At 35.3% G+C, this 27,394-nt stretch overlaps 1 protein-coding gene and 2 long non-coding RNA genes across 7 annotated transcripts; 2 read left to right on the top strand and 1 right to left on the bottom strand.

Annotated features, from left to right (window-relative positions):
• Nucleotides 1–3,311: 3,311 nt before the first annotated feature.
• On the bottom strand, nt 3,312–7,406 carry LOC147521413 (cysteine-rich receptor-like protein kinase 10). 4 transcript variants are annotated; one of them, XM_086565572.1, is made up of 7 exons: nt 6,453–7,406; nt 5,816–5,935; nt 5,086–5,228; nt 4,896–4,956; nt 4,346–4,583; nt 4,061–4,211; nt 3,312–3,903 (listed from the first exon to the last, which is right to left on the bottom strand). In XM_086565572.1, exons 1-7 carry the CDS (start codon nt 7,282–7,284, stop codon nt 3,562–3,564), a joined length of 1,887 nt encoding a protein of 628 aa, XP_086421698.1. In that variant the 5' UTR covers nt 7,285–7,406; the 3' UTR covers nt 3,312–3,561. The 4 variants fall into 4 exon arrangements, with proteins under 4 accessions (XP_086421698.1, XP_086421586.1, XP_086421635.1 ...); XM_086565460.1 differs by having other exon boundaries at nt 4,746–4,956; nt 6,453–7,402; XM_086565509.1 differs by lacking the exon at nt 5,816–5,935 and having other exon boundaries at nt 4,746–4,956; nt 6,453–7,400.
• Nucleotides 7,407–13,465: 6,059 nt separating this feature from the next.
• On the top strand, nt 13,466–18,893 carry LOC147521412 (uncharacterized). Of its 2 annotated transcripts, none has more exons than XR_015198275.1 (3): nt 13,466–16,509; nt 16,622–17,684; nt 18,029–18,893. It is a non-coding gene; the product is annotated as an uncharacterized LOC147521412 (long non-coding RNA). The 2 variants fall into 2 exon arrangements; XR_015198285.1 differs by lacking the exon at nt 18,029–18,893 and having other exon boundaries at nt 13,466–15,051; nt 15,277–16,509; nt 16,622–17,817.
• A 149-nt stretch (nt 18,894–19,042) lies between these two features.
• Nucleotides 19,043–26,760, top strand: LOC147521411 (uncharacterized). Its single transcript, XR_015198248.1, has 4 exons — nt 19,043–19,877; nt 21,764–22,261; nt 22,334–22,530; nt 25,927–26,760. It is a non-coding gene; the product is annotated as an uncharacterized LOC147521411 (long non-coding RNA).
• Nucleotides 26,761–27,394: the final 634 nt, after the last annotated feature.

Genomic DNA, 27,394 nt, shown 5'->3' with positions numbered 1-27,394 from the left:
ATGTATTTCAATGTTAAATGTAATTTTAGTGAGGTTTGAGTACAAGGAAGAACAAATTCGAACTCTCGATGTACTTGAGTTCATTAGATTGTGGATGTGCATTTTAAATTTTGGACTTATACTGAGATTATTACTAGATTGGTTGGACTTTGAGTTTGTAGATTATTGTACATTTTTGTAATATAAATGAGTTTTAAAACTGATGTAGTAAAAAAAAAGAAAATATATAGGCCCGGCCCTAAAGCCCTTAAAGAGGGCTAGGGTCAGGGTCAGGGCTTGAGATTTAGACTTGTGACTAGGGCTGGAAATGGAGCGGGTTCGGGTCGGATCAGACTATATCCATGCCCATATCCATTTTTTCAATACAAAACCATATCCGGATCCATGACCCGAATGGATCCAAAATGGCATACCATATCCGAACCATTTCTGTAAATGGGATAATCGGATCCAACCCGACCCGACCCGAATTGCAAACCACAAGTTCTCAATCACCCACGTGTCTACAAACAAGAGAGACCTATTATTATTTGGAAGATATATTAACAAAATTTTATATTTTGGATTCGGATCTAGGAGGATCCGAACCGTTTAGAGTAAAACCATATTTGAATCCGAATTAAAAATGGATAATCCATATCCGACCCATTTTCTTATTCGGACTCATTATTAAGGTCCAAACCCGTTGAAATGGGTTTGGATCGGGTCGGATTCGGGTCAAAACCTGCACCATTTCCAGCCCAAATTCTTACTTGTGACCCTACCTATGTCGACTTTTAGGGTCGGGCCGACCCGGCCCTAATATCTGAAGGGCTTTAAATGTTTAGGGCCGGGCTAGCCCGACCCGACCCATTGCCCACCCCTAGTACGTACTATGAAAATGTAAGATTGCAGAGCAAAACCACTATGAAAATTTAATATTGCATAGTGAATGTTAAGATTGCGGGGTAAAACTATTATGAAAATTTAAGATTGCAGAATAAAACTACTATATGGACCTGACAACCTTTAATAATCGAACCAAAATAATATTTTGACTTAAGTCTTGCTATGTACCATCACCGCATGTTTACATCCTCATAACTGCATATTTGTTTTCTAAATAATTTCCTATAATAACAGCTTCAAAGACACAAACACTCAAAGACCTACCTATTAAGGCTTATCAAAACTCTGACATCATGAATTTTTTAATTGACTACTTAGAAAATATAATAATGCATAGTAACAATTATTATTTGATCTATGACTTTCATTTTCTAAAACACAATATGTTTTCAATTCCAGGAATGAACTAGTCATTGGCACCATACCAACTTTAAAATCCGAACAAGCTCGACTTCTAATTTTCATGTGAAAATTTAAATTTACATAGTTATATAGTAGTTTGACATATGAAAATTTAATTTTACATAGTAGTTTGATATATGAAAATTTGAATTTACATAGTAGTTTGATATAAGAAAATTTGAATTTACATATGAAAATTTAAGTTTACATAGTAGATTTGTGAAACAAAACACGTCTCATGAAAAAATATTTGTACTATGCAAACTTAAATTTACATAATCACTAGAGCTATGAAAACTTAAATTTACATAGTAACTTGATCTATGAAAATTTAAATTTAATTAGAATTGTGTGTTTACAAGTATGCAATACAAATAAGAAACTATGCATGATAAATTGTTTTCACATAACATTTCTTTGAAATTGACCAATCTAATATCTGACAAAATGAACTCATGTAATTTTATACAACCTGTTAAAATGTATTTTTACACAGTAGATTACTACAACTAATATCCGACAGAACTGATCTATGTAAATTTAAATTTACATAGTAACTTGATTTATGAAAAGTTAAATTTTCATAGAAAAAACAGATCATAACCTATGCAAAATTATAGTAGAACTGAACTACTATACAAATTTATTTTTGCATAGCAATTCTAATATGTAAATTTATTTTTGCATACAAATTTTACCGTATAAATTTCCTTTTGCATTATATTCTAAAATGAAAAGTTATTTTTGCACTAAAAATGCTAGCTATGCATTTTTTTTCGAAGAGCGATTCTTGGCCAGTGTTTTTTTGTTTGAAAAATTATTGTTTTCCCAAAAAATTCAGAGATTTTCCAATGGAGTTATGTTTTAAATAGCGAGATGTTTCTACACTAATTGAAAAATGATAAATTTATGGATCTGAAATAGAGAATAGAAAAAGGTTGAGTGGTGGAAGAACTCAGAAGTCTGAACCAAGTCCATCTTTTAGACCTATACTCAAAAACCCCTCATCAAACTTCACACTGGTTTTAGACCGAACCTCAAAACAACAATGTGTACTTCCATTTCTCGTCTCAGCCGTGTCTTTGCCAAAAACACCCCAATAACAGCAACACCTCAAATTCTCACAAAAACCCAAACACCCAAACAAGAAGAAACCCCCACTTCAATAAAAAGTTTAGTTAACAAACTTTCCAAACAAAAAAACCTTACCGCCCTTGTCGAAAACTTCAAAAAGTGTTCCGAAATACGTCGGTTTCGTTCTCGACATTTAGTATATGAAATTGAAAATGCCTCAAGAAATTGAGTGATGTTATTCTTCCTTTAGTGATATGATCGATGTAATGTTTCTTTGTTTTCCCTGTTTGCTTTTGCAAATTGATTTGCTTCTTTGATACACTACGAATTCGTTGCCGTTTATTACTGAATGTGGGAAGAACTGGATTTCCTTATGCCTCTTTCAATGTTGCTGACTTGCATCTTATCAACTTGCTTATAAGGGTTGCTTCGTTTGATATTTAGACCCCCAAAGGTGTGTTTATATGATCCTTTTGGCCTCCTTTTATAACTTTATCATAAACTGGTGGTGCATTATTCTGCGCACACTGTATAATGCATGTTTGTTCAATCTCTGTACCAAAATTTTCCATCCAAATATCAACAGTGATGGAAGTATTTGTCTGGGCATTCTAGCTAAAAGAGCAATGGATCCCCAAGGTCACCATATCGAAGGTGTTACTTTCGATCTGCTCACTTCTAAATGATCCAAATCCCCCCCCCTTTAGATTAGGATCAAACCAATTTGACATTTTTTTTTGTATTTGGAGGAGACCATAATTTCCCATCTAATGGGGATGAAAATCCTAATTGGCTCATTTCAGGCTATGAGCGCAGCAGAATTTTGTTGTGCAATTTTATGACCATTTTCAAGGTCTGCACATCAATATATTGGATTTCGTTTCTACTAATATTAGTTTATGTTACAAAATTAATCATCTTTTGTGGTCCGCATTTCATCGACGAGAGTAAGAAAACTGCAGCCAATTGGAAATATTATGATGTCAACAGAATATCCTGACTGAAGTACACAAAAATGAATACTCTAGATGCCATTTCTTGTTTATGTTAATTCTCAACATTTCGTCAGGTCTCACTTTGACGCAAATATCCTAAATCCTACAATTCGTAACACATTATTGAGACACGACAACTTATAGTGTTGACTATTGAGGATGGAAACTATTGGCCTAGACAATACCGTTCCTCTTTCAAGCATTATCGAGGGTATAATTCGGTAACCGATACTTCATTAATGGAATGTGACTGGTCAGGCAAGAACGGTTGGTTTGGTTGTTCTGTATGTCCTCCATTATCCCCTGTACTCAACGGCTCCCCACTGTTAACAAAAAAAGCGGGCGTTGAAGGTAATGGGAGGGCGACAGAGTTGCTATTAAGCATGGAAACAACGGTTGCCATTGTGGGACGCAAGGCAATATCTTCTTGAACACACAGCAGCCCAATGTGCATGCATCTCATCACCTCAGTTCTTGAGTACTGTTCCTTCAGTGCTGGTTCTATTAACTCTAGAGCTGTGCCTCCCTCCCAGAGTTTCCATGCCTGCAACAATTTATTTTTCATACATGAATCTCGGAAATAAACTGTCTTCAGAGAATAGAAGATCCCTACAATACAGTGCGCACAATTGTATGGACAGAACCAGGAAATAAAAATGAAGATATCATATAGACAAAACGAAGTACACAGCCATACTTACATAACTTAGAAGGTCCTCTGCACGTTCTGATTGAAAGGAACACTTGTTCTTCTGGCCACTTATAATCTCTAGGATCAATACACCAAAACTGAAGACATCTGACTTCACCGAGAACTGCCCATGCATTGCATACTCTGGAGCCATATATCCACTGTATGAGATATTAATCAGATTGATGAGTTCCGCCGGAGAGAATATATTCACCCCCTTTTCAACTATTATTATTGGTAAGAAGCTGAATAATATTTGTTGAAAGTAATATTAAAAGCAAGTTCTCACACATACTATGTTCCGACAATTCTGTTGGTACTGTCTTCAATTTGGTCCATAACAAAAAGCCTCGCCATTCCAAAATCTGCAATTTTAGGATTCATTTTTGCATCTAACAAAATATTCCCAGCTTTGAGATCACGATGAACAATCCTATGACGTGAATCCTCATGAAGATAAAGAAGACCTCGAGCAATCCCTCCAATGATTTTGTAGCGTGTTTCCCAATCCAGATATGTACGTTTTATTGGATCTGTATAGAACTAGAATATATAGCTCACACATAGTAAATCAAATTAATCTTAAAATAACTCTTACGGTAGAGTGAAGCACTACTTCTTGAACTATATCATGTGTGTTTTTCAAACTAAAGAAGATAAACTGGAATGTTTTATGAGGAAGTTTCGAGCCAAACCAAAAATAAAATGGTCGAGGCTTGCATTTGGCACAAATTCGTATATGAGAAGTTTTTCATCCTCTTCCAAGCAGAAACCTAAAAGCTTTACAAGATTCCGATGTTGGAGTTTGACAACTAATAGAGCCTCATTCTTAAATTCTATTACACCTTGGACAGAGTTTCTTGAGAGTCTCTTCACAGCTATCTCTCTCCCATCCAAAAGCCTACCCTGTGGAAACTTTAACTGTCACAATTTCACAAGTAAAGAGACAGACCTTAAACAAGTAGATAATCCAATAGAAAAAGTTGTATATCCAATTCAATTCTAATAATTAGCAAAAAAGTATATAATCAAAACCTTGTAGACAGGGCCAAAGCCGCCTTGTCCAAGTTTGTTAGCATCAGAGAAGTTGTCCGTCGCTGCTCTTATTGTGCCAAAATTGAATTGCAGGGATTCCACATTGCTGATTTCATCCACATGTTTCCTCATTTGAGTGTCGTCTTTATAAAGGCAGCAAAATACCAATCTATATCAAATGACCGCTTCAATGTTTTTTGTTGAGAATAATTGGAAGAGAAGTCATATTGGTTTATAGCTAGGTTACATGGACACGCCATATTTTGAAAAAAAATCGTGTCGGATACGTATCCACGTGTCCGTGTCAGACACATATTGCCTGTAATTTATCTCGAATTTTGATATTTTGCTGTGTCCGACAATTTTTATCCGTGTCCGATACGGAGTGTCAATGTAACCTAGGTTTATAGTATATATAAAGCTCTTCATAAGAAATTTTATTTATTTATACAAAGGCTTATCCATGTTGTTTTTTTGGATATATATTATTAAAAGAATGTAGTCAAATGCGCATTTAGGCTCAACCTAGACTCTAGATACATCCCTAGCGCCACGCGCCTAAGAGTGCCCACATACTGTTGCCTAGGCCCAGCGTCTAGCTAGTTAATGCGCCTTTAATGGCGTAGCTCTAAAACACCACACATGAAGGTGAAATCGTGTATTCGATATGTTAATGCACCAACGTACTTTATAGAACAGAATATGTGTGTAATTGTGTAAAGATTCTGACCTCTATCTATTTTCCTCCTGCGTAAGCCGAAAAAAATTATGACAGCTGCTGTTAGTATCACTGCAGTTACTGTAGAAACTACTATAATCACAACTCTTTTGGATGAATTCGTTTGCCGAGCTGTAGATATAGAAGGGGAAAAAAAATTCATAAATCAATATATATAATTACCTTAATTGCTTAATCTCTTTCAGTCTCCCTCTCCATGCAGTTTTCTTCTATGCAAATTATTTACTGGACTAACTGAATGAGATCCTACACAACTTGATAAGACAACATTTTACTAACTCACAAACTTAAGTGCAGTCCTCTTTACATACACAAAGCACAACATTGCACCTATTGGTAAAACTCTAAAATTTTCAGCTCAGATAACATAAGATAAACATCAATTTCAATCAAAAGGAATTAGACTTTAGAGTGCACAACTTAAGCATCATGAGTGATCACTTCACATGATAAGCAAGTTTATTAAATCCGTTTGCTATGACTAAATGAAAATTATTTTATTAAACCTTGCATCAATAAAGCTAGCTGCCCATTGCAGGCTTGCACCAAAGCCCTATTTCAGAAAATCAAGTTAGCAAATTAAATTTCGTTGCAAGAAAATTCGCTTAAAATAAGTTTGATAGCTTACGGTTGGTTGTATTCGTGTTTGGTGGTGCTGTTATCGTGTTTGGTGGTGCTGTTATTGGAGTGGGAGGAGAAGCTAGAGCAGGAATGATTACATCCGGTCCAAAGAAGCTATTGGGAATCTCGAACCTTAAGATACAACTTGGTTTAAGAACTCTTCCACCTTGTCTCGTATTACAACATGATGAAAGCTGAGAAGCAGATCTATTAAGACATCTACCACAATCAGTCGTACTTATATCTTGAGTGCACTGAGCAATTCCAACTACATTCTCAGAGCTTGTGAAATATCTTCCACCACCCGCAAACAAACTGGGTGAATTAGAAACAGCACGCGCCACTATGTCTTGGATCAACTCGTTCAGTATTGGAGTGAACTGATCAACGTTGCTAATATCTCTTGTATTAACCAAAAAAACAGTGGGATCAAGCTGCAGATTAGATGTCAAAGGCTTGTCGGAGTAATGCAGCCAACACTCATCGTAAAAAAGAACTGATTCTTTCTTGAACGGGCAACGATTTGTGACCTCTTCAGTTGCAGTTTTGGCACACTTCTTGCAGGATTCAGAGGTAAAATCACCTCTGCATTGGATAAGCCCATAAACTCCATCCGAATTACTTCTCACGGTGTTGTTAAAAAATTTTGCATTATTTGGACTAGTGCTATTATTGGATATAGATGAAAGTAGGATGCTGAGATCAGCTTGAAATGTGCTGTTTGTTGTGTAATTTCCTCCTAAACAGAATACGTAAACATAGGTTTGGGCAGTGCTTTGATTGAAGTGTAGTACCAGTGTAGAAGAAAAGGCAAAGAATAACAAACCAAAGAGACCCATTGAGATTTCTGGTTTGCAAAGAAATAATACCGGCCAGTGATAATGGTTTGCTGGGGGTTATAGATATAACTTGTATGAGCCATTATGTGCAAGTTAGGAAGAAAAGTCAGAACAAAGTTAAGACTGGAAATTTCTTATCAGTGATACTTCTCTCGGTATCTCGGTAGGGTCAAGAAAGACTTAAGTGAAATAGTGACCGGAGTATAGTTCGTGATTCCGAACGAAACTTTGGAATTCCGTTTGGAATTTCAGTTTTTCAAAAAAACGGAATTCCAAATATATAGTCGAAATATCCGAAATTTCAAAATCATCTGAAATTCCGAATGTGATAAGAATTGAAATTTAATAAATTTCAGATTTTGAATTTGTCAGAATTCTGAAATTCCAAACTATGCCGCAGTGGAATTCATGGAAAGGGAAGTAGGCTTTACTAATATATATATATAAATTAACTTGATTAGGTGACAACGACTTTTTTGCAGTTGTAGTTGACACTTCTCGAATTATATAACACACAAATAAAAAATGTGGAGTACTTCTTCGTACTTTCGCTATTACAATTTACAAGTGTTTCTAAAGCCATTATTCTTGTATTTTCAAACATAAGAGCATCTCTAAGTGGTGGTAGCATACTCTTCAAATTTGAAGAATGCGACCACAGAATCTGGTAGCAAATTTCAACCAACTCTAGGTAGTCGCAAAATTCATTGGAGATGACCCTGCGCGACATTAATCTTGGCGCCGCAATCATTTGTCGTAGCGACATTACCAATATCGCCGCCCCCAAGTTCAAAAAAAACACTCACGCGACATTCCCATTGTCGCACCAAATTGAAAAAGTAAAAAAAAAATAACTTGTGCGACATTAGTAGTGGCGTCTTGGATCGGCGTGGCGTGGTGTGATAGTCAAAGTCAAAAAAAAAAATTTAGGGCGACATTAGTACTGGCGCGCGACATTACTATTGTCGCCCTCGATCCCGATCCAAACCTCAGATTTTGCGAACAAGAATGCGAGCAGGCGGGTTATCGACCATGAATGAGGCCACCTAGAGATGGAATTCCGATAAATTCCGAATTTTTTCTTCAAATATGAAGAATTTGACAGGTTATACTACCACCTAGAGATGCTCTAACAAAGGTTTTCACAACAAATACTTTTACAGATCTCACAAATTTGATGAGATAGATCTAAGTTAAAAATACAGCTCAGAGTTGTGTTGGAAAATTTGGAATCATATTCAATTCTTGCACAACAAAATAAAAAAATTCCACAACAGTGACGACATTGTGTAACATGAAAAGTCTTGAACCAAGAAAAAATGAAGCACTCTTTGACTACTCCATCCTAATTCATGTAGTCTACTTCTCGCGGATGAAACTAACAGTTCAAGTAAGTACGCCGCTAGAGAAATTGGACGGCATGTATCAAATGAAACCAAATCAAAGTACGTTGTATTTTTTGAATTAAAAAAAATAATAACTGCGCTATATTTTTTGAAACCAAAACCAAAATTTGGTGTATTTTTTTTTTATCATTATCTCGATAACATAAGATAAACATCAATTTCAAACAAAATGAATTAGACTTTAGAACAAAGAGTAATTATGTTTATGTTATATTACACTTATAAAGTGCACTTCGAAAACAATTTTTTGTAATTTTTGGTGACAAGTGCAACAATTTAAGCATCATGAATGATCACTTAACATGACAAGTAAGTTTATCCATAAGAATGAGCAACCCGTTCGCTATGACTGAATGAAAAATCTTACAATAATTCTAGGGAGACAGGGAATGAAGCCCATTTTAGTGACTGGCTGACGTGGCTATACTCTCTCGTGAGTACTTACAAAGGGAGAAACTCAAATATAAGAGAGAAATTCAACGAAAAACAAACACCTCTAACTTTTACCCCTTCTCTCTCTTGTCCATATCTCCGATCACCGGCATTTCAAGTTCACATGCAAGGACTGGAAAAGAGAAAGAACAACTCAATCAATTCTTCTACATCTCCATGAAATGAAATAAAGTTGAGATCAAGTTTCAAAATTGATTTCGTCCAACTCATTAAACGTGTCTTTCATCGTTTTAATTCGATATATAAGAAAGATTTTCTTGTTGTTAAAGGAGTTTTTGAATATATAATAAGATGTTCTTGAAGGAGTTTTTTTCAATCTTCCATCAATCGAACTACTTCACATTCAATTTTTCAATTCCAAAAAATGTGCAAAGACGCAAAGAGTTCGAGTAAATTTGTTGAATTGACGGAATTGTTATGCCAACTATTTTCTCTATTGCCTACTCATATTGGTTTTTGCGGGCTGTGTGATTTAAGGAAGAAGACTATTAGAAAATTTTGACAGCATTCCACCTATAATTTGGACTAAAGCATCTAATATGGGAGAAAGATAACAGAGCCTGTTCAAATATAACATTGTAACACAACTTGTTCTGATACATATTATACCATTGACCAAAACAAACACAGTCTTGCAGCCCATAATTTTTTTTATAATACTAGCAGTCTAGAAAAATGGCTAACACTGAAACCAAAAAGGACAAAGCGTCAAAACATAAACTACAACATGTCTAATTGCTTATTTTTCGGGATTAAATCCTTTGCCTCTCAAAAATGGGTAGTAATCTGCCCACTCAAAGCTGACGGCATTTGAGAAGCCTATGCCATTTGTGTCATTGGAGAAGCTTCCTCTAGCACCGAGTCCTTGAAAATTGGAACTACTCGGGGTGCCTAGTACATTTAGGAAGCCCATGCCATTTCTGCCATTGGAGAAGCTTCTTCTAGTATTGAGTCCCTGGTAATTGGAACTACTCGTGGTGCCTAGTACATTTAGGAAGCACATGCCATTTGTGTCATTGGAGAAGTTTAGCCTAGCATCGAGTCTCTGGGAATTGGAGCTACCTGGGGTGTCTGGTACATTTAGGAAGCCCATGCCATTTGTACCATTGGAGAAGCTTCTACTAGGGTCGAGTTCCATAAAATTGGTGCTACTAGGGATGCCTAGTACATTTGGTTCCCGCGAAGCACTGCCTAGAACATTTGGTACCTACAAACAAGGCAATGTCGAAAAAATTCAGATAATCAGAAGTGGTTGTTTTAACAATTTAATACAACCTGCAATAAGGTATGGTACCGACCAAAAAAATAAGGTATGGCGTACAGCAACACTTTTCAATTAACATCGAGACAAATCACCAATGAAAAACAAGGCTTCGTGATAAGCGACAGTCATCAGTGATTCTTATCTTAAACTTAACCTATCAGCGATCTGAGCTGGAAAAGTACATTTTGGCGATTCTTAGCATCTTCTCTTAAGAAAATGACAAAATACAAATATTTGTGACTCCACAAGTAGACACTCCGTAGAAGTAGCATGTAGTTGTAAGGTTAGCCAAGCGCCAAGAGAAACCAAAGTTCAAAAGAAATAATAGTATATGGTGTATGCTCTTAAATGGGAAAATAACGAAGCATTCAATTTAGACATCAAAACTCCACTTCATTCTTCTCTAACAGGATCTACTCCAGTTGAGGGGCTGTCGGCAAAATATTCTTGGTGTTTTCCAAATTAAAAAACTACTTTTCTGTTTTTAATAATCTACTTTCCAGTTGACATTTCTTGTACAAGAGAAATATTCTTTTAATTTTCTTGGTGTTTTCCAGTTGACATTTCTTTAAATTAAAAAAACTAACCTTTTCCAAATTAATGGTATCCATGTTCTTTCCAGTAACCCTCTTCATCCCCAAGCTCTTTCTTTTCTTTACCCTTCTCTTCTAATCTCTCTTCTGCATTCTTTTGTTTCTCTTTTTCCTTTCTAACAACTTTTTCAATCGTAGATTCAAACCGTTTACTGCGTAGACGACCCTTACGACGGACAACCAAAGGACTAAGAATTTTGTTGCTTTCTACTGCCAAAGGATTTCTACCACCACTATGTATTTGTGTACGAATTTCAGGTGTACTAGCATGACTGCCTTCATCAATTTCATCACTTTATCTTTAGTTCGATAAGCAACCCTTTAATCCAACGGAAAACCATTTTTGTCTTACCTTCATTTTCAGCTGCCAAGTCTACCGCTTCAAAAAAGGCATTACACATCCTATCAAAGCGCCCGTTTTCAGGGTTTAGCTCCCAATCAAAATATAAAATTTTATATATAATTTTAATCTTTTTATGACGCCTCTTCACATCCTTCCTCCACCTACGGATAATATATTTATATGGTAAAGTATAAATTTGTTTATGGACCAAGACAGTAAGGGCATGCTTGCATAAGATTCCCGTAAACTCAAATAATTGACAATTGCACTTAATGTCATAATCATCCTCTCTGAAACAAACTCTAAAAGTGGCTCGATGAGTCTTTGTCCCTACAAACATGTTTTGTGCAACATCGTACACTTGAAAGCCACATTCTTCTTTAACGGAAGAAATAACACAGTAAAGTTGACCTTTCACCTCATCTTAAAACTCCTTGAATTTTGTTGTAGTGTAAGCATCTTGAACTTGTTTCTCGAATGGATAATCAGTAATGCATGGAATCCAACGATCGAAAGAATTGAAATCCTCTTCATTCTCCTTTTGCACCTTATTCCGTAGTGCGTTCTCATATTGTTCAACAAATTTCTTTCAGCTTGTCTTTGAATTAACATAACCATCAAAAAAGGCATTCATACTTTCACTTCTTTGAGTCGAGGACATTCCTGCCCAAAAGGTATTTCGCAAAAGTACCGGAATCCAACGGTTTTTTTCACTGTACAACCCACTCAACCATTTATTCTCTTCAAGGTTAAATTCTTTGATGAAACTATTCCACCGTCCATCAAATTCTTCACAAGTCAAAGAGTCATAAACTGCTTTTTGCATTGCATACTTGATAGACTCATATTGAGTGCAACCACTTAATTTCACGGGTAACTTCTTCATAATGTGCCATAAGCACCACCTGTGACGTGTGTTGGGAAAGATGATTTCAATAGCTTTTTTCATTGCTTTGTCTTGGTCAGTGATTATAGTAGTGGGAGCGTGACCAAACATACATGCAAGCCAAGTCTCAAAAAGCCAAATAAATGTTTTCTCATTTTCATTCGATATCAACCCACAGGTTAAGTTATAAAAAGTGTTGGTGGCCGTGATGATTAACACCAACAAACGGAGCAAAAGGCATATCATACTTGTTAGTCAAGTACGTTGTGTTAAAGGTAACAGCATCCCCAAACTCCTCATAAGCTGCCCTGCTCCTTACATATGCCCAAAAAACATTTCTTAACCTCCCATCATCATCCATATCTATCAAATAAAAAAAAAATTGCATTATTAGCTTGCATTTTCTGGAAGTAGTGTTGAAGTGCCATAACATCCCCATCACCAAGTGTTAGGCGCCTATATTGGTCGACATAATTATAGCAATCTTTTTTGATAAATTCCAGGTTCTCATTCCCACCAGCTTCATACAAAAGAGAACCAAAGGTTTTGCTTGCATTGATGCTCGCCTTATCATTATATACAAGTTTCATTTTCACATAATTGCTCATCTTCCGATTCCTCTTGTAAAATCTCGATTTTCCAGGACTCAATTCATGATTATGATCCAACGTTAGAGTCGTTACCTACAACTTTCCATCTGAATATATAGCAGCTCTAATCTTAGCCTTACATCCAGTTTTGCTAACAGGATGTAATTTGAAGGGATTCCTTGACTTGCATTTTGAAATTCCCGACCGAGCGCATGCAAGAATCACAAACTTAACTGCCCCATCTTGTCCCTTTTCTGTAGATCTTATTTATTGCTTTGAATAATTCATTTTACCACTATAAAAACTATTATAAATATATATATTTGTTATTTATTATTATTATTTTGTTATTATAGTTTTATATTATTAGTTTATGATTTAATATAATATTTTATACAATAATAAATAAATAAATTATATATAATAATTATTAATTTTTTAAATCAGATCGGATATTTTCGGATGCGGATATGGGTATCCGAATCATCCGTATCGAAACCAGTTCGGACATAAAAAAATTATCCTAATCCGAATCTGATATCCCAAATTTTCGGATAATAATATCCGATTTTTCATTGGCTTAGTTCCCACGCAAGATAATAAGGCGGTATAGTTACTTATAAATAAGGTGTGGAGGGAAGAACAACAGAAACGAGAGCGAGTAAAAACAAGGTTATCTTGTTTTATTAATTCTAGTCTAGTTTCATTATCCTAAAATTAGGGTTACTAAACAAATATTTTTTTTTCAAACCAAAACCCTTTCTTTTTTCCCTCAAAACAAATCTATTGTGAAACATTGATCATTGAAAAAAAACAAAAGTTTTGAAACATTGATTCGATGGTTTATTTCTCCAATTTGTTTCAAAATACATGTTTTGTTTTTTAAATTCAATGTTTTTTAAGATGCCGAATCCACTGGTTTTCAATGGTTTTGAAACGACAATTATGTAACGTTTTTGTTTACTAAAATAAATTCAATGTTTTCTGTTTTCACAACTGCAATATATGTTTTGATATATGAATTCTAGGGGTTGACTTCAAAATCAATTTCTAATTGACTTAGGTTTCCAGATACACACTCATATGCTACATATGCTATGAGTGTTTTCTTCCCACGTTAACATTGTCTCTGCTGTCATTGTCGAAGCCACTTTTAATTACGCAAAGAGTATGTTTCAGAGTGAATAAGAAGGTTTGGCTAAACATCTGATTAATCACTAATTTAAATATAACGATTATATTTGGTTTACATTATTCAGTTTAAGAATCTATTGTTTACATTTTTATGATTGTTGTAGTGTAGCCATTAAACTTTGAATAAGATAATGAGAGTGTCTGAGTGTGAATGCCCAAGCTTTATGACGATGATCTGTCTGTACTACGTTGAGGTTGGTTAGTTGAGCTGTTGTTCCTGATCAGTACTGAAGTTTTGGAGGACTCAGCAAGTTGTGATTCCCAGGAGTCTGTAGGCACTTTCCTCGTGAGACGAGCAACTTTCGTCCCAGGAATATGTTTTCGGCTTTTACTTGGTTTTCAAATTGGGTTTTTAAACTGGGATTCCAAAGTTTTTGTTTTTTCTATCATTACTTCACCCTGTTTTGGTTTCATTCTATTTCTTAAAAAGTTGCATTCTTCTCTTCATATCGTTCTAAGTGATAAGTGTCTTCTTGGGAATGCTGGATTATGACATTTATCCTTGATGCTGTTTTCTTATTACTACTACTTTATGGTAACAAAAACTCGTTTTATACCAAAATCTAATCTGTTCTAGAAACAGATATATTATGTACTTCGGTTTTTTCTCAATGGTTTTCAAAAAATAAAAATAAAATCTGTACTTGAAGTAACCAAATGTCATTGTGGGAACGCTAGATTGTGACATTTGGTTTCCAGCTTTTTTGTTGTGGTTTCGTTGCAATGCTGTTATCTTTTTACTGCACTTTTTTTACGGTTACAAAACTTGTTTACAGTTTATGCGATGAATGTCTGTGGGAACGCTAGATTAAGACATTCCGTATATAACTTTTTTTTTCCGGTGATTCTATTTACCAAAACGGGTTTTTCTTCCTACATCAAAATTGGTTTCACGTATAAGGTCTTTATCTTCAAAAAAATTGCTTTTCTTTTCAAAACAGAGTCAATGTCTTGTGAGGATAGAGCATGCAAATGGTGGCCACGATTTAGAGTTAAGAGTATAATGATCATTCTGAAAACACATAGGTACAAACGACGGTATGTATCTTTATAACACACTTTGCATTGTTATGAGTTTACAAAGACCTTTTGTTAATATCACTTGGCTTACCTGCATACTTAATTTGTCGCTGATATATGATGGGTTTAGTTCAAAATCATCAGATACACACTCATATGCTATGTTTTCATTTTATTTTTATAGTTCTAGGATTATATAGGTGCTTCCTTCCTACACTAATAATGTCATCTTGATTGTTGAAGCCACCTTCAAGTACACAAGTTATACATAGACAGTGCATTCGAGTTACGCTTTGGTTCTTATAAAATAACTGCTAACTGGAGCAAAATCGTAGGAAGAAAGAGAGATATAATGTGGAAGAATCGCAAAAAGAAGAAGGCCCAAAGGGAAATAGGTGAGAGCTAGTTAAATTTTTCAATAATTCTTGTTGGTGTGATTAATCAACGGAGGTTCGTTTCATGGTTGCATATGAAATAGGTTAGTGGTTCATTATCTACTTATCTAGTGTAATATATTTGCTGACTACAATGCAGACCAACATGCTAAGATAACTAGAAGCTTTGAAACAGGTTTCTTACTGTGTTTTTTAGTTTCAAATTGTTAATATATTACTAGAGATTGCTTTTTTTAGTTCATGCCGTGTCAGAGCCATATGACTATATCTTGGTAAAACAGATGACACGGGTTATCAATTTTGAGACTATCTTAGGTGATGGAAATGGAGAGCCATTCTTCCAACAGGGTATGTGCATATTCTTTCAGTACCTCTATTTCTTCCGGGGAACTTTTATCTCTGTGCCGCGAATGTCTATTGTCTGTAAATCATGGAAGTTACCAAAATTACCTGGAAGAGGTTCCTGACTAGAGTCCATCTCGAGCTCAAGTAGCCATAGTGGTATAGCCGTATAGGTTATTATTCTTATTATGATTACAATGCAGACCAACAGGCTATGTGCATATTTTCAATGTGAATGGTTTAGCATCCAATCAGGTTATAACTAGTTTTGTTATAGTTGCTGTTATTAATTATATTATTTTTATTAATGTTATTGTTTTTATTTAAAAGGGTTCTCATAGGATGTGATGAAAATCCTAAACTGGGAACATGCTTGTGTAAAGGTACAAATGAATGGAAAGTTCTCTATTTCAGATGGGAAGATGTGTTGAGTACTGAATTATCACGTTGCTAGTCCCTGGGAGCAGATGATGGTATTGGAAAATAAGCCTTCATGCTTTCTGATGAAGATTACGCCATCCTCTTAGCAGAGTCCTTCGACTATTTAATAGTGCATTAGTGACTCATGTGAAACAGGCGTTGAGGTCATATGATGGAGGTTTGAAGTCAAAGAGACTCGGGTAATTTTCTCTTGAATGGAGGAGTCTTCACTCAATTCTTTAACTGAAGGAAACAGAGATTGGGAGGCATCCATTATGAAAACTCAAACTGGTGTTTGATGTGGACTGCGACATGATTGGTGGGTGGCATGCTGCAGTAGAGTGAATTGCTTTAGAAAAAGCCATGCCATCTACTGATTTATTTTAGATTGTCTATGTCTTAACTCTAGGTTGCAAATGTTGGTGTTACAGATGTTAGCGAAGAAGTTAGAGAAAGTGAGAAACTAACAAAAGTAATGAAGGTTGAATCCAAGAAGATGAGAAGGGAAGTCGTTTCTCTGGGGTGGGTGTAGCTTCATGACCGTTTTTATAAGCTACTAGGTACTCGGAAAGGCCTACAGACAGTTTTTAATTGCACTAGCAAGGTATGTGTTAAACCAATTTTCTACTAGTATTTGGTGCTGGATATTTCTAGATACAGAATGTCTGAGTTCGTCTTATGCTGTCTTCACTTTTTTGATTGATGCTGAGTGGACACTCAACATCATTTAGTGTGATCTAATGTAGGAACTTTAGATCTGACTCTTGCCCAGGATCGATCTCAGGAATCACGATTCTATTTTGTGGAAAATCAGACCATTCAATGGTGGGCTGGTTTGGCCAATGCTTGTGCAAGCTATATGCCTATTGCCTAAACTGGATCATTGGCACCCAGGGTTCTTGCACGGTATGCTTACTTTAGGATAAGGAGTACTGCTTTAGTGTGTGTTTGCTTTGGTAGTAGTTTTCGTGCAAGTTACATTGACACGTATACGGTGTCCATATGCCACACAGAGACAAAGTGTCTGACATGGGGAAATATAAATGGAGGTATATCACACACCATATATGTCCGTGTCGGACACATCAGGGTTGGCTCAAGAAAATTTGAGGCCCTTTGACGCACCAAGGGTTTTGGATGGTATATTTAATTATGGATAAAAACTATTGTTACTTTACTGGCCAAGAGAAATAGGTGGAGGCTTCTGATCTCCTAGCACACACCCTGATCTGTTTGTAACTTTGTAGCCCAGTTCTTTGCGACATTATGTCATGTGTGGTAAGTTGGTATTTAGCTTATTCCCCCATTGCTTTTGATTATATTTAGTGGGAAATTTGTTTTCGTTGTTCTCCTCCTTTTGGTGAGAATAATATACTATCTTTTGTCCATTGATATTGCAAGGCTGTCAAGTCCTGTCTAGATATTGGTTAATGTGACTTTGACAGGGGAATGTAGGTATTAAACGGGCCGGACTTGAGCTAGCCAAGAAAAAAGGTGAGTTGTTGACCAGTTCTAACTGACAATACCATATTATGATATTACCGTATGGCACATTCGCACACATTAAGCAAACTACAACTATACTTGCATTTGGTGTAAGCATTGAATAACTGTTTCTCTTTGGACCAAGCAAACTTTCTTGTTAGTTGAACACTTTTATTCTTAGTTGGAGTTTTCCATATCTCATTACAGCCGCATACTATTCCTTTATTGTACCTCATAAAATGTTTTACTCGTCTTGATATTGGTACTTCTTTCTGTAGCTCTGTGTTTTGAAGCGTGAAATTTTAGGTTTCCCTAAACTTTCTAAATGAAGGGTACTTTGTACTTTGTTGCAGTGGCATTGGTGAAGTTAGAAGGTTATTAATTTTCAGCATTCTAAAGGGTAATCACTATTATTATTTTCGAATGGAGTTAATATTTGAAGCTTCATGCTCAGACTGGAATTGATATTTTGTTGAAGGCGAGAAAATAAAGCCACCCAGCTGCATCTTAAGTTAAAGTATCTCTATAATGACCACACCTAGATATGGTATAGTCATTCTAGTAAAAGTGGTAACCAGGGCTGGAATATTCCACTTGAAGGAGCAAGCTCGATGATAGGTGGTTCATTGCTAGCTATTTGTCTTTCTGGCACAGATGAAAGACCCGAAAGTAAAACCAGGATACAAGTTTAACAGCTGGTTTACCTGACATCGGTGGTAAAGAGCTTGTATGAGGTGAACAATGGTTCCTCACTAACGGAGTATGAGACAATTTCAAATGGTCGTGGATTACAGACTCACGAGAATCATTAGAGGAGGCCCAACATTGACTTATGTGAATCAGAGGCACTATGTTGGGTATTTTCCGAAAGAAACAGACCTAACCTTCGTTGGTTGATCCGTTGATATGGTCTTGCAAGTTGCAACAAGCAGTACCGGCAGTGGGAAAAAGTGAAAAACTAAGAGAGGCACAATGGGCTGGGCTTTTTGGGCCTTCTTCTATAGACTTGACGGGCTTGGACTAAATTTAACGCGGTTTGCTTATTTGAGTTATTTCTTAAGCTAACCCTGGAGCTTAGCTTAATTCTCACGCCACTAGTTTTAGATTTTGGTATAAAAGAAGGGGTGGTTGGGTCATTACAGTCATCAGTTGTTGTTCTAAACGAAGACACTTTTACGGTTCTACCATATCAACTCCTCTTTCTTCACTTGGTCCCTTTCTAGTGTCCCTCACCAGTTCAGTAAGTCGTTTGATTTGAAGATATGGTAATCTTTTACCGTTATCTTTGGTCTTTCCTTTCTTCCTCTCGTTTGATTTAAAGCCCATGTTATCTCTGCATGGTAATCTTTTTTTCTTCCTCAATTCGTTTTTTTTCAATTCGGTTCTTTGTTTTCTGTTAAAAATAATAATTCTTCCATTCTCTATTGTTTAATCGAACCATTAACAACTGTTGTCTTTCTCACTAGGAAAAGTAAAAAAATTCAGTTCCACACTAATCAAAGTTGTTCTAACTGATTGATTCACCGTTTTCAATTTTGAGAGTTTGTTTCAAAAGACATCTCTTTTTATTTCGACGGTTTGTTTTAAAAATCTCAATGTTTTCCAAAAACGAAGAAAATTTTCCTGTTTGTGAAAAGAAAACACATCTATTTCTTAAAATGCACGTTTGTCTCCATTTACTCTTTAGGTGTCTTTGGCTGTAAGAGGGATCATTGCAGGTGCATCTCACTTGGTAGTAGAATACTTACATGCAGTAAGAAGCATTTGCTGATGTATTCTCCACGCTTGTGAATTTCTTTTATGTAGGAATTCATGGCGTGAGGGGCGTGGAGAATTTTCACTTGGCAATTGGCTTTCCTATTTTATGGAAGTTCTAATGTATCAAAGTGATATACTTGCCCATCAAATTTCTCTCAAAATCAGTCGTAAACACCAAACTTTCTCTGTAATCTATTTGCCCTTCTTTTTTGAAAACCTTTCCCGAATATTACCAAATCGCATTTGACAGAGAATATAGTCTGAGTAAAGAAAATTCCTCAACCCAAAAGTATCTTCTTTTTAAACAGATATTCTTAGCTTTTCTTTTGTAAAGTGCCCTAGGCATAGGAAAAGTTTTATGACTATTGAAGGACCATCATTCTAACTTTATGACGATGGTCTATCTGCTCTATGTTGAGGATGGCATATCTGCTCTATGTTGAGGTTGGTTAGTTGAGTTATTGTTGCTGATCAGTACTGAAGTTTAGGAGGGTTCCCCAAGTTTTCGGCTAATACCTGGCCTTCAAATTTGGTTTTTAAACTGGGTTTAACTTAAATCATATTTTTTCTTACAAAGTCAGAAAAAGGTTTTTTGAAGTATTTGTTTTTTCTATCATTACTTGTCCGAGCAACTTTTGTCCTAGGAAATATGTTTTCGGACTATACTTGGTTTTCAAATTGGGGTTTTAAACTAGGTTTAGTTTAAATCGTATTGTTTTTCTCTATATAACTGTTTTCTTACAAAATCAGTAAAAGATTTTCTAAAGTATTTTTTTTTCATAACATTAATAAGTGTCTTCTTGGGAACGCTGGATTAAGACATTTATCCTTGATGCTGTTTTCTTATTAGTAATATTTTATGCTGACAAAAACTTGTTTAATCCGTTCTAGAAACAGATGTACTTTTGGTTTTTCTGTAATGGTTTTATATATATATAGAAAAAAAAAATGTACTTATACAAGTAACCAATGTCATTGTGGGAACGCTGGATTGTGACATTTTGGTTTACAGTTTTTTTGTCGTGGGTCCATTGCATTGGTGTTATTTTTTTACTGCGTTTTTTACGATTACAAAACTTCTTTGTAAGTAATGCGACGAATGTCTGTGGAAACGCTGGATTATGACATTCCGTTTATAACTTATTTTACTTTTGGCGATTTCTTCAATTTATCAAAACTCTTTTGTACTCCTATATCAAAACTAGTTTCACATATAAGGTCTTTATTTTGGTAATAACACTTGGCTTACCTGCATACTTAATGTGTTGCTGATGTATGATGGATTTATTTCAAAATCACCAGATGCACACTCATATGCCATGTTTTCTTTTTATTTTCATAGTTTCTAGGATTATATAGGTGTTTCCTTCATACACTACTATTGTCCTTCTAATTGTCAAAGCCACTTCAACTACACAAGTAATGTAAATACTATATGGTCAATTCGCAAAACACTTTGGCTCTTATGGAAGAACTACTAGATGGTGCAAAAATGTTTGTAAAATGGCGACGTAGCATGGAAGAAAGGCAAAAAGAAGAGGGTCCGAAGCCAAAATGTCGTAACTTTGTACATCTGATTAATGATTACATTTGTTTTTTCCCTTCGGATGGTTCAATTCCAGGGAAGTGGACATTGGTTTTTTCAGGTGGTTTAGACCTTCTTGTTGACTTTGTGTCAGATTCACTTGTTTGGGATTGTATAGTGGCTCAAGGTTAAGCTTAAGAGCTCAGTTACTGATTGCCAAATAAAATTTGAGCTTTTCATTCTGACTAAATTTTGGACTCCCAGAATCTCTACTTTGTACTTTTTCTCATTTCTAAGCCTCTGTTTTGTTTACACATTTGCGATGTGTTTTGAGGCCTTGATGAAATTTCCTGGAAGATCTTTCCAACTCGAGTCCATCTCAAGCTAAAGTAGACATAGAGGTATAGGTTATTACGACAACAGTGCAGACCAACAGGCTTTGTGCATATTTTAGCTGTGAATGGTTTAGCATCCAGATCAGGCTGTAACTAGTTTGTGTTATTATTAATTTATTATTGTTTTTATTATATTAAATAATTTTATTGCTATTATTATTGTTTCAAAGAATTCTCATAGGATGTGAGGAAAAAATCTTAGGCAATTGAACTTGCTTGTGCAAAGGTCACCTTCGAGTTGCTTTGATGGTAACAGCTGAATGGAAAGATTTCTAGTTCCGATTGGATGATGTAACTCGATGATCACGTTGCTACCCCCTGGGGAGCAGTGGCCATCCTCTTCCTAGACTAGTGCAATTTTCTCTTAATTGGTGCAGTCTCAAACCATTGACTCAATTCTTATACTGAAGGTAACAGAGATGGGGAGGCTTCCAAATCAAACACACATGAAAAAAACTGGTGCCAAACTGCGTCCTGAGTGGTGCAATGTAAATTGCTTTAAAAAAAACCATTACCCTTGTGTTACTAGGTTGCTTGGTACAGATGTTGGATAATTCTAGAAAATAACAACAATTTAAGATTGAATCCATGAAGATTCATGTCTTTGGGGCTGCTTCTTTGCAGTATTTTCATTTATGTTTCAATTGTGGAGGTATGTGTAAAACCATTCTTGTGTTAATGGATTGAATATCTACATTCATGACTGATCTTTTTTAATTTAGGAACTTTGAGTCTGGACACTAATGATTGAATATCTACATTCAGACTGATCTAATCAGGAATCAGGATTCATTTAAATCAAACCATTTAATGAGGGGTTGGTTTGGCCAATGATTGTGCACGCTACATACTGGATGATTATTGGCACCCAGGGTTCTTGTACCATTGTACGGTATGCTTACTTTAGGGTAAGAACTATTCCTTTAGTGAGTATTGCAGTTGTAGTTTTTATTAGTTTTTTAATGTACTTTACTGGCCAGGAAAATTGCTGAAGGGTTCTGATATCCTTGCCATTGTTTTAAAATGCGAAGCGCAGGGCAAGGCGTTTGACCAGCCCATGCCGTGAGCCGTATGAATAATATAACAGCTATTGTCCATTGAGATTGCAAGGGTGCTAAGCCCTGTCTATATATTTGATGGTGTGACTTTGGCAGGGGAACGTAGGTGATTCTAACTGGTAAGTCTCTGAACAGTGCTAACAAGATAGACAGGTGTATATTGAAATTACACCATAAACTAGGGTTTCCGATGTACAGATGTTGGACAAGGAAAGTATCTGTTTTGTCTAACGATTAAATAAGCATGCCCCCTTTGTTTCAAAAGTTCAGCTTCTTCGTCTTAATCAATCTTTTTGCACTGTTTTTTTTTTTTTTTTTTTTGAAAACCTCTCACATATGCATATATTTGACAGGTGATATGTTTAAATATTCGTTAGTAACTTCTTTTGAACGGTAATTTGCATTTTGAGCTCTTTTCCTTTTTCAAAAAGAAATGCATTTCCATAGTAAAATATGATTTACATTTTACGAGAAAAAACTCGAGGTTTTGTGTTCTGTTTTACAAAAAAACCTGTCACGCTCTTTTCTACATATTTGTTCTTTTGGAACAAGAGTTCATGGTCCTCCTTAAAATTAATTTATTTCATTCTTTTCAATAGTGTCTTCGTTTTTAAACAAAGATTTTGTACTTCTTATTCAAAAAACTCACATATGTTATTTTATATATTTTAACAAAAAATATGCAATGCCCTTTACACCTGAAAATTATACTTTGCAGAATTGTAGATATGTCTAAGTTTCTTTACTTGTAGATGTAAATGTTTTTCGCCCAAATCCAATAGAAATAGCTGAGCTCTGTTTGATAAAATGTGCCCTTGTCTTGAAATTGGTACATCTTTCTGTAGCTTCTTGTTTGTATAATTGTATGACATATTGTTCCGTCGCGGGAAATTTGAGGATTCCCTAAACTTTCTAAATGAAGGGTACTTTGTGACAGTGGCATTGGTTAAGTTAGGAAGTTACTAGATTTCAGCTTTTGAAGGGTTATTATTATTATTATTACTTGCCTCTATGTACGTGTCTTCACCACGTAATCCATCCCAATAATTTCCAAATTTTTTTTCCACTTGGTGGACCCCACCGAATTTAGTTTATTTTTTCTTTAATAATTTATGGACGTGAAAGTACAATTTGACCCTTTCAAAAAAGACACTAAAGATAAAACAAAAATGGTATGAACTGTAATATTGGCATTTGGCAAGGGGCAAAATAGGAAAGAAAAATTAATGATGTGATGAATTTTATTGTAGAGCCTCTGATTTTCTTTAAAGAAGTAAGATTATTTCTGAATGGATTCAGTATCAGAAGCATTATGCTCAGACATGAATTGATATTTTGTTTAAGCGAGAAAATACACTGCTGCATCTCAAATTGTTATCTCTATAATGACCACACCTTAGATATAATAGGCATTCTAGCAATAGTGGTAACCAAACTAACCACTAACCAGGGTTTGCTATTCAAGATCAAAGGGGCAGGGGTGTTTAACTGACAAAGAATGGAAAGTGGTTAATTGCGGACAAGCTGAAAGGTGGTGGGCATGTGTGATATCTTTAGGGGGATATCGGAAGGTCATGTAGATCAATGGGGTGAAGATGAAGGATATTTTTTACAATTGATTCTATTTTGTAATGTAAAAGTGTTGTCTAAATGCTCTAGATGCGCTGTAGACATTGGGAATTTCCAGAGTTTGGCACTTTTACGCCTTTCGCTCCCGCTCCCTCGCCTCACACTTTACACTTTGGTTGCTCTTGGCTCCGACACCAAATGTAAGCAACTGACTATTATTCCTGTAATGAAATTCACTCACTTTACCATGATCCTAACATAGAGTTTGTGCCTTGTAAATATACATCCAAGTTTAGTGCACGGGATGTGAATTGCGAGTTCAGATAATGAGACTCCACCTGTGGTTGCAATTCAGATAGCCATACAAAGATAATCAAAGTTGGGTTAATTAAACAAAGGGTTAGATACTTAGGCTGTGTTTGTTTAGTGGCAAATAGGGTGAGAAATTTTATTTTCCCACTAAATGCACCATTTGCCAGTGTTTGGGTGCATTTAAGGACACTGGCAAGCACTATTCTCAATGGGTTGATGAAATTTTCCCCGGATATAGGCAAATCCAAAACCGATCCACTTTTCAACAATCTTTTGATCCATAATTTTTCCACTAACGGATATTTGAGTTAGAGAACCTCTAACCTAACCGAAAACTTTTTTTTGATTCCGGATCCAATCCGTTCCGAACCAATAAGCTCAATTTCAACCCGGTGAACCTAGTTTTTAATAATTAGATCCTAATTTTCTTTATATAAATATTAAATATTTTTTTTTGCTAAATACAAAAACAAGATATACAAATAAAAAGGCATAATGAATGATTTGAAATCCAAATTTGTAATAGAAACCATCTTTTTATTATGTAACTCCTTATCAATATTACATATGTATTTTTTGTTTATCTTATTTTGGAACTTTAAATATTGCAATGTTTGTATAAGGTAATAGAAATATATGGTGGAGGAAAAATTAGAAAGAATAAGACTAAAAATTTTAATTGGATTAGGCCCATAACGGTTCGGTACATACTTAATCCGTAACCAATCCAATAAGAGTCCAGTTTGATTTTCAAGACCTTAACCGGTCCAATATGCTGATGCTTTTATTTGTTTGACCGGATCGGTATCGGTTCTTACGACACCCATTGTAATTTGCTTAATTAAATTTAAGTACTATTCTCAATTTGTAATGTATAATGAAATTTTCCCATTAGAAGTGGGAAAATAGAATTGTGTTCTCCCCTTGTTTCTTTTGTTCATGATCCATTATTTTTCCACTAGGGCAACAAAAATTTGCCACCATCTTTCGCTCACTTTTCTCATTCTCCCTCTTCAGAAACAGCTCTTCTCTCTCATTTTTGAAGGCTCTCCTCGATATCTCTCTCTCATTTACTTGCTCAAATCAATCATCAAACTCTCTTCTCGAATTTGAACTTGTCCGCTAGTGAAGCTTTGTAAAGCTTGATGGTGATTCGAATCGCCTCATTGTTTAAATTTACAGCTCTAACGTTTGCATAACTGTTGATTTGAAGGATTCGTCTCCTTCTTTGGTAAGCTCTACTCCTTATCAAAACTAGGGTTCTTTTTGTTTGTTTTTCAGTGTAAATTAATTTCACTTCAGTGTTAAGTACAATTCAAATCATATATGTTTGTGTGTTGTAGATGTGGATATTGGTTTATCGTTGTTGTTTGGGTTATGGTGAATGGTGGTCGATTTCTTGTGAAATTGCAATTGCGTAACAATTAATTTTATTGTTTTCGAAAGACCATGGACAGATTCAGTCAAGTTTTCACATTTTGATGAATATTGTTTGTCCGTTCTCAGGGTCTTCTTTCTTGACATACATTATAATTTTCGCTTAATTAAATTTAATTATTTATATCAGTGTATTGTAATGTATAGTGGAGTATACAATAATTAGTAATTTAATTGACGATTATTGTGTTGTGCAGACTTGTTTTAGTGCGACGGTGTTCATGATCAATGGAAGTATCGTGACATTAAGGTCGAGGACTCCAAGACCATTTTATTTGGTGAAAAAACAGTCACTGTCTTCAGAAACATGTGTTGGCGATTGTTTGAAGGTTGTAATCGATATGGGTAAATGCGATGGTTGGTGTGTGCTGGTAAGTGCTAGGGTAGGTGGTGCTGGTGGCAGGTGGTGGTAGTGTGGGGAGTGTGTGTGTGGGTGTGGTGGTGGTGGTAGTGTGGCTCCATTTATGAGTGAATTGAATATGAACTAATTCGATTTCGACTTATAGTTGGTGGTGGTGATTGTGCATTGTGTGTGTGGAACTGTGCATTGGTGTGTGTTGTGGTGTGCATGGTGGAGTGTGTGGTGTGGTGGTGGTGGTGGTGTGTATGTGGATTGGTGGAGTGGTGCCGTACGTGTGGTGACTGGTGCTGCTGCTTCTGGATGGTGCTGCTGCTGCTGATGCTGGGTGCTGCTGCCTGGATTCTGGCTGCTGCTGCTGCCTGGGTTCTAGGTGGTGGTGCTACTGCCTGGGTTTTTAATTAAAAACTACATAAAGATATAAGTATAAGAAAATACCTTTTGTTATGTAAGGAGCTAGAGATAAGAAGATTAGGACTGAGTTTTCTTATAAATTTTATTGTGGCACATATGATACGACCCTTAATAGCATTCTGTTAAAAATATTTTTGTTATAAGAGTTGTTGTAGTTATCTTTCTATGAGAATATTGTTCTTACAATATCGGTTTCTTTGTATACACATGAGTGACGGGCTGACAATATATCAAGAGATTTTAGAGAAGAATTCAGTCACTTGCAAATAGTTTTTGGTTTATGTGAAGCTTCTTCTATCCTTGTGAATCATTTTCGTGTAAGTTTTTACATGTTTATTACTTATCCTAGCAACATGATATGCCAATACAGTCGTTTGGTTTTAATGAATTGTTGTCCTCATATTTTTTGTTGTTTAATTATATATTTCAATGAGGTTGAAAACAAAAAAAAAAAGAACAAATTTCCAAAAATTTGAAATATCAATTGTTATGGAAAACAAACATTGGTAAAATTGGCAAATCTCATATTTTCTCACTATAAATTTTAGCAAACAAACACTGGCAAACTGAAATTTTTCCACTATAAATCTTATATTTTCTCACTATAAATTTTTGCAAACAAAACACTTGTCAGCTTTGTCAGTGTTTGTTTACATGGTTTTTCTCCAATAGCAAATGATATTTCAACTTTTTAGAGACAGTTTTTTTTTTGTTTTCAAACTCAATGAAGTATAACAAAAAATAAAATTAAATACAAATTAAATAAAATTAAAGACAATACAACTCAACTTTAATAGTATCCATAAGATGTCTTTATAAAGTGAAAGTGCAATGAACCATAACAACTCTTATTATCCGAAAACATATAAAATGTAATTGTGTCTTGGAAAAAT

The sequence above is a fragment of the Coptis chinensis genome, chromosome 1, assembly GCF_015680905.1.
Source record: "Coptis chinensis isolate HL-2020 chromosome 1, ASM1568090v1, whole genome shotgun sequence".
Lineage (NCBI taxonomy): Eukaryota > Viridiplantae > Streptophyta > Magnoliopsida > Ranunculales > Ranunculaceae > Coptis > Coptis chinensis.
This window is presented reverse-complemented; position numbering and strand designations above follow the sequence as displayed.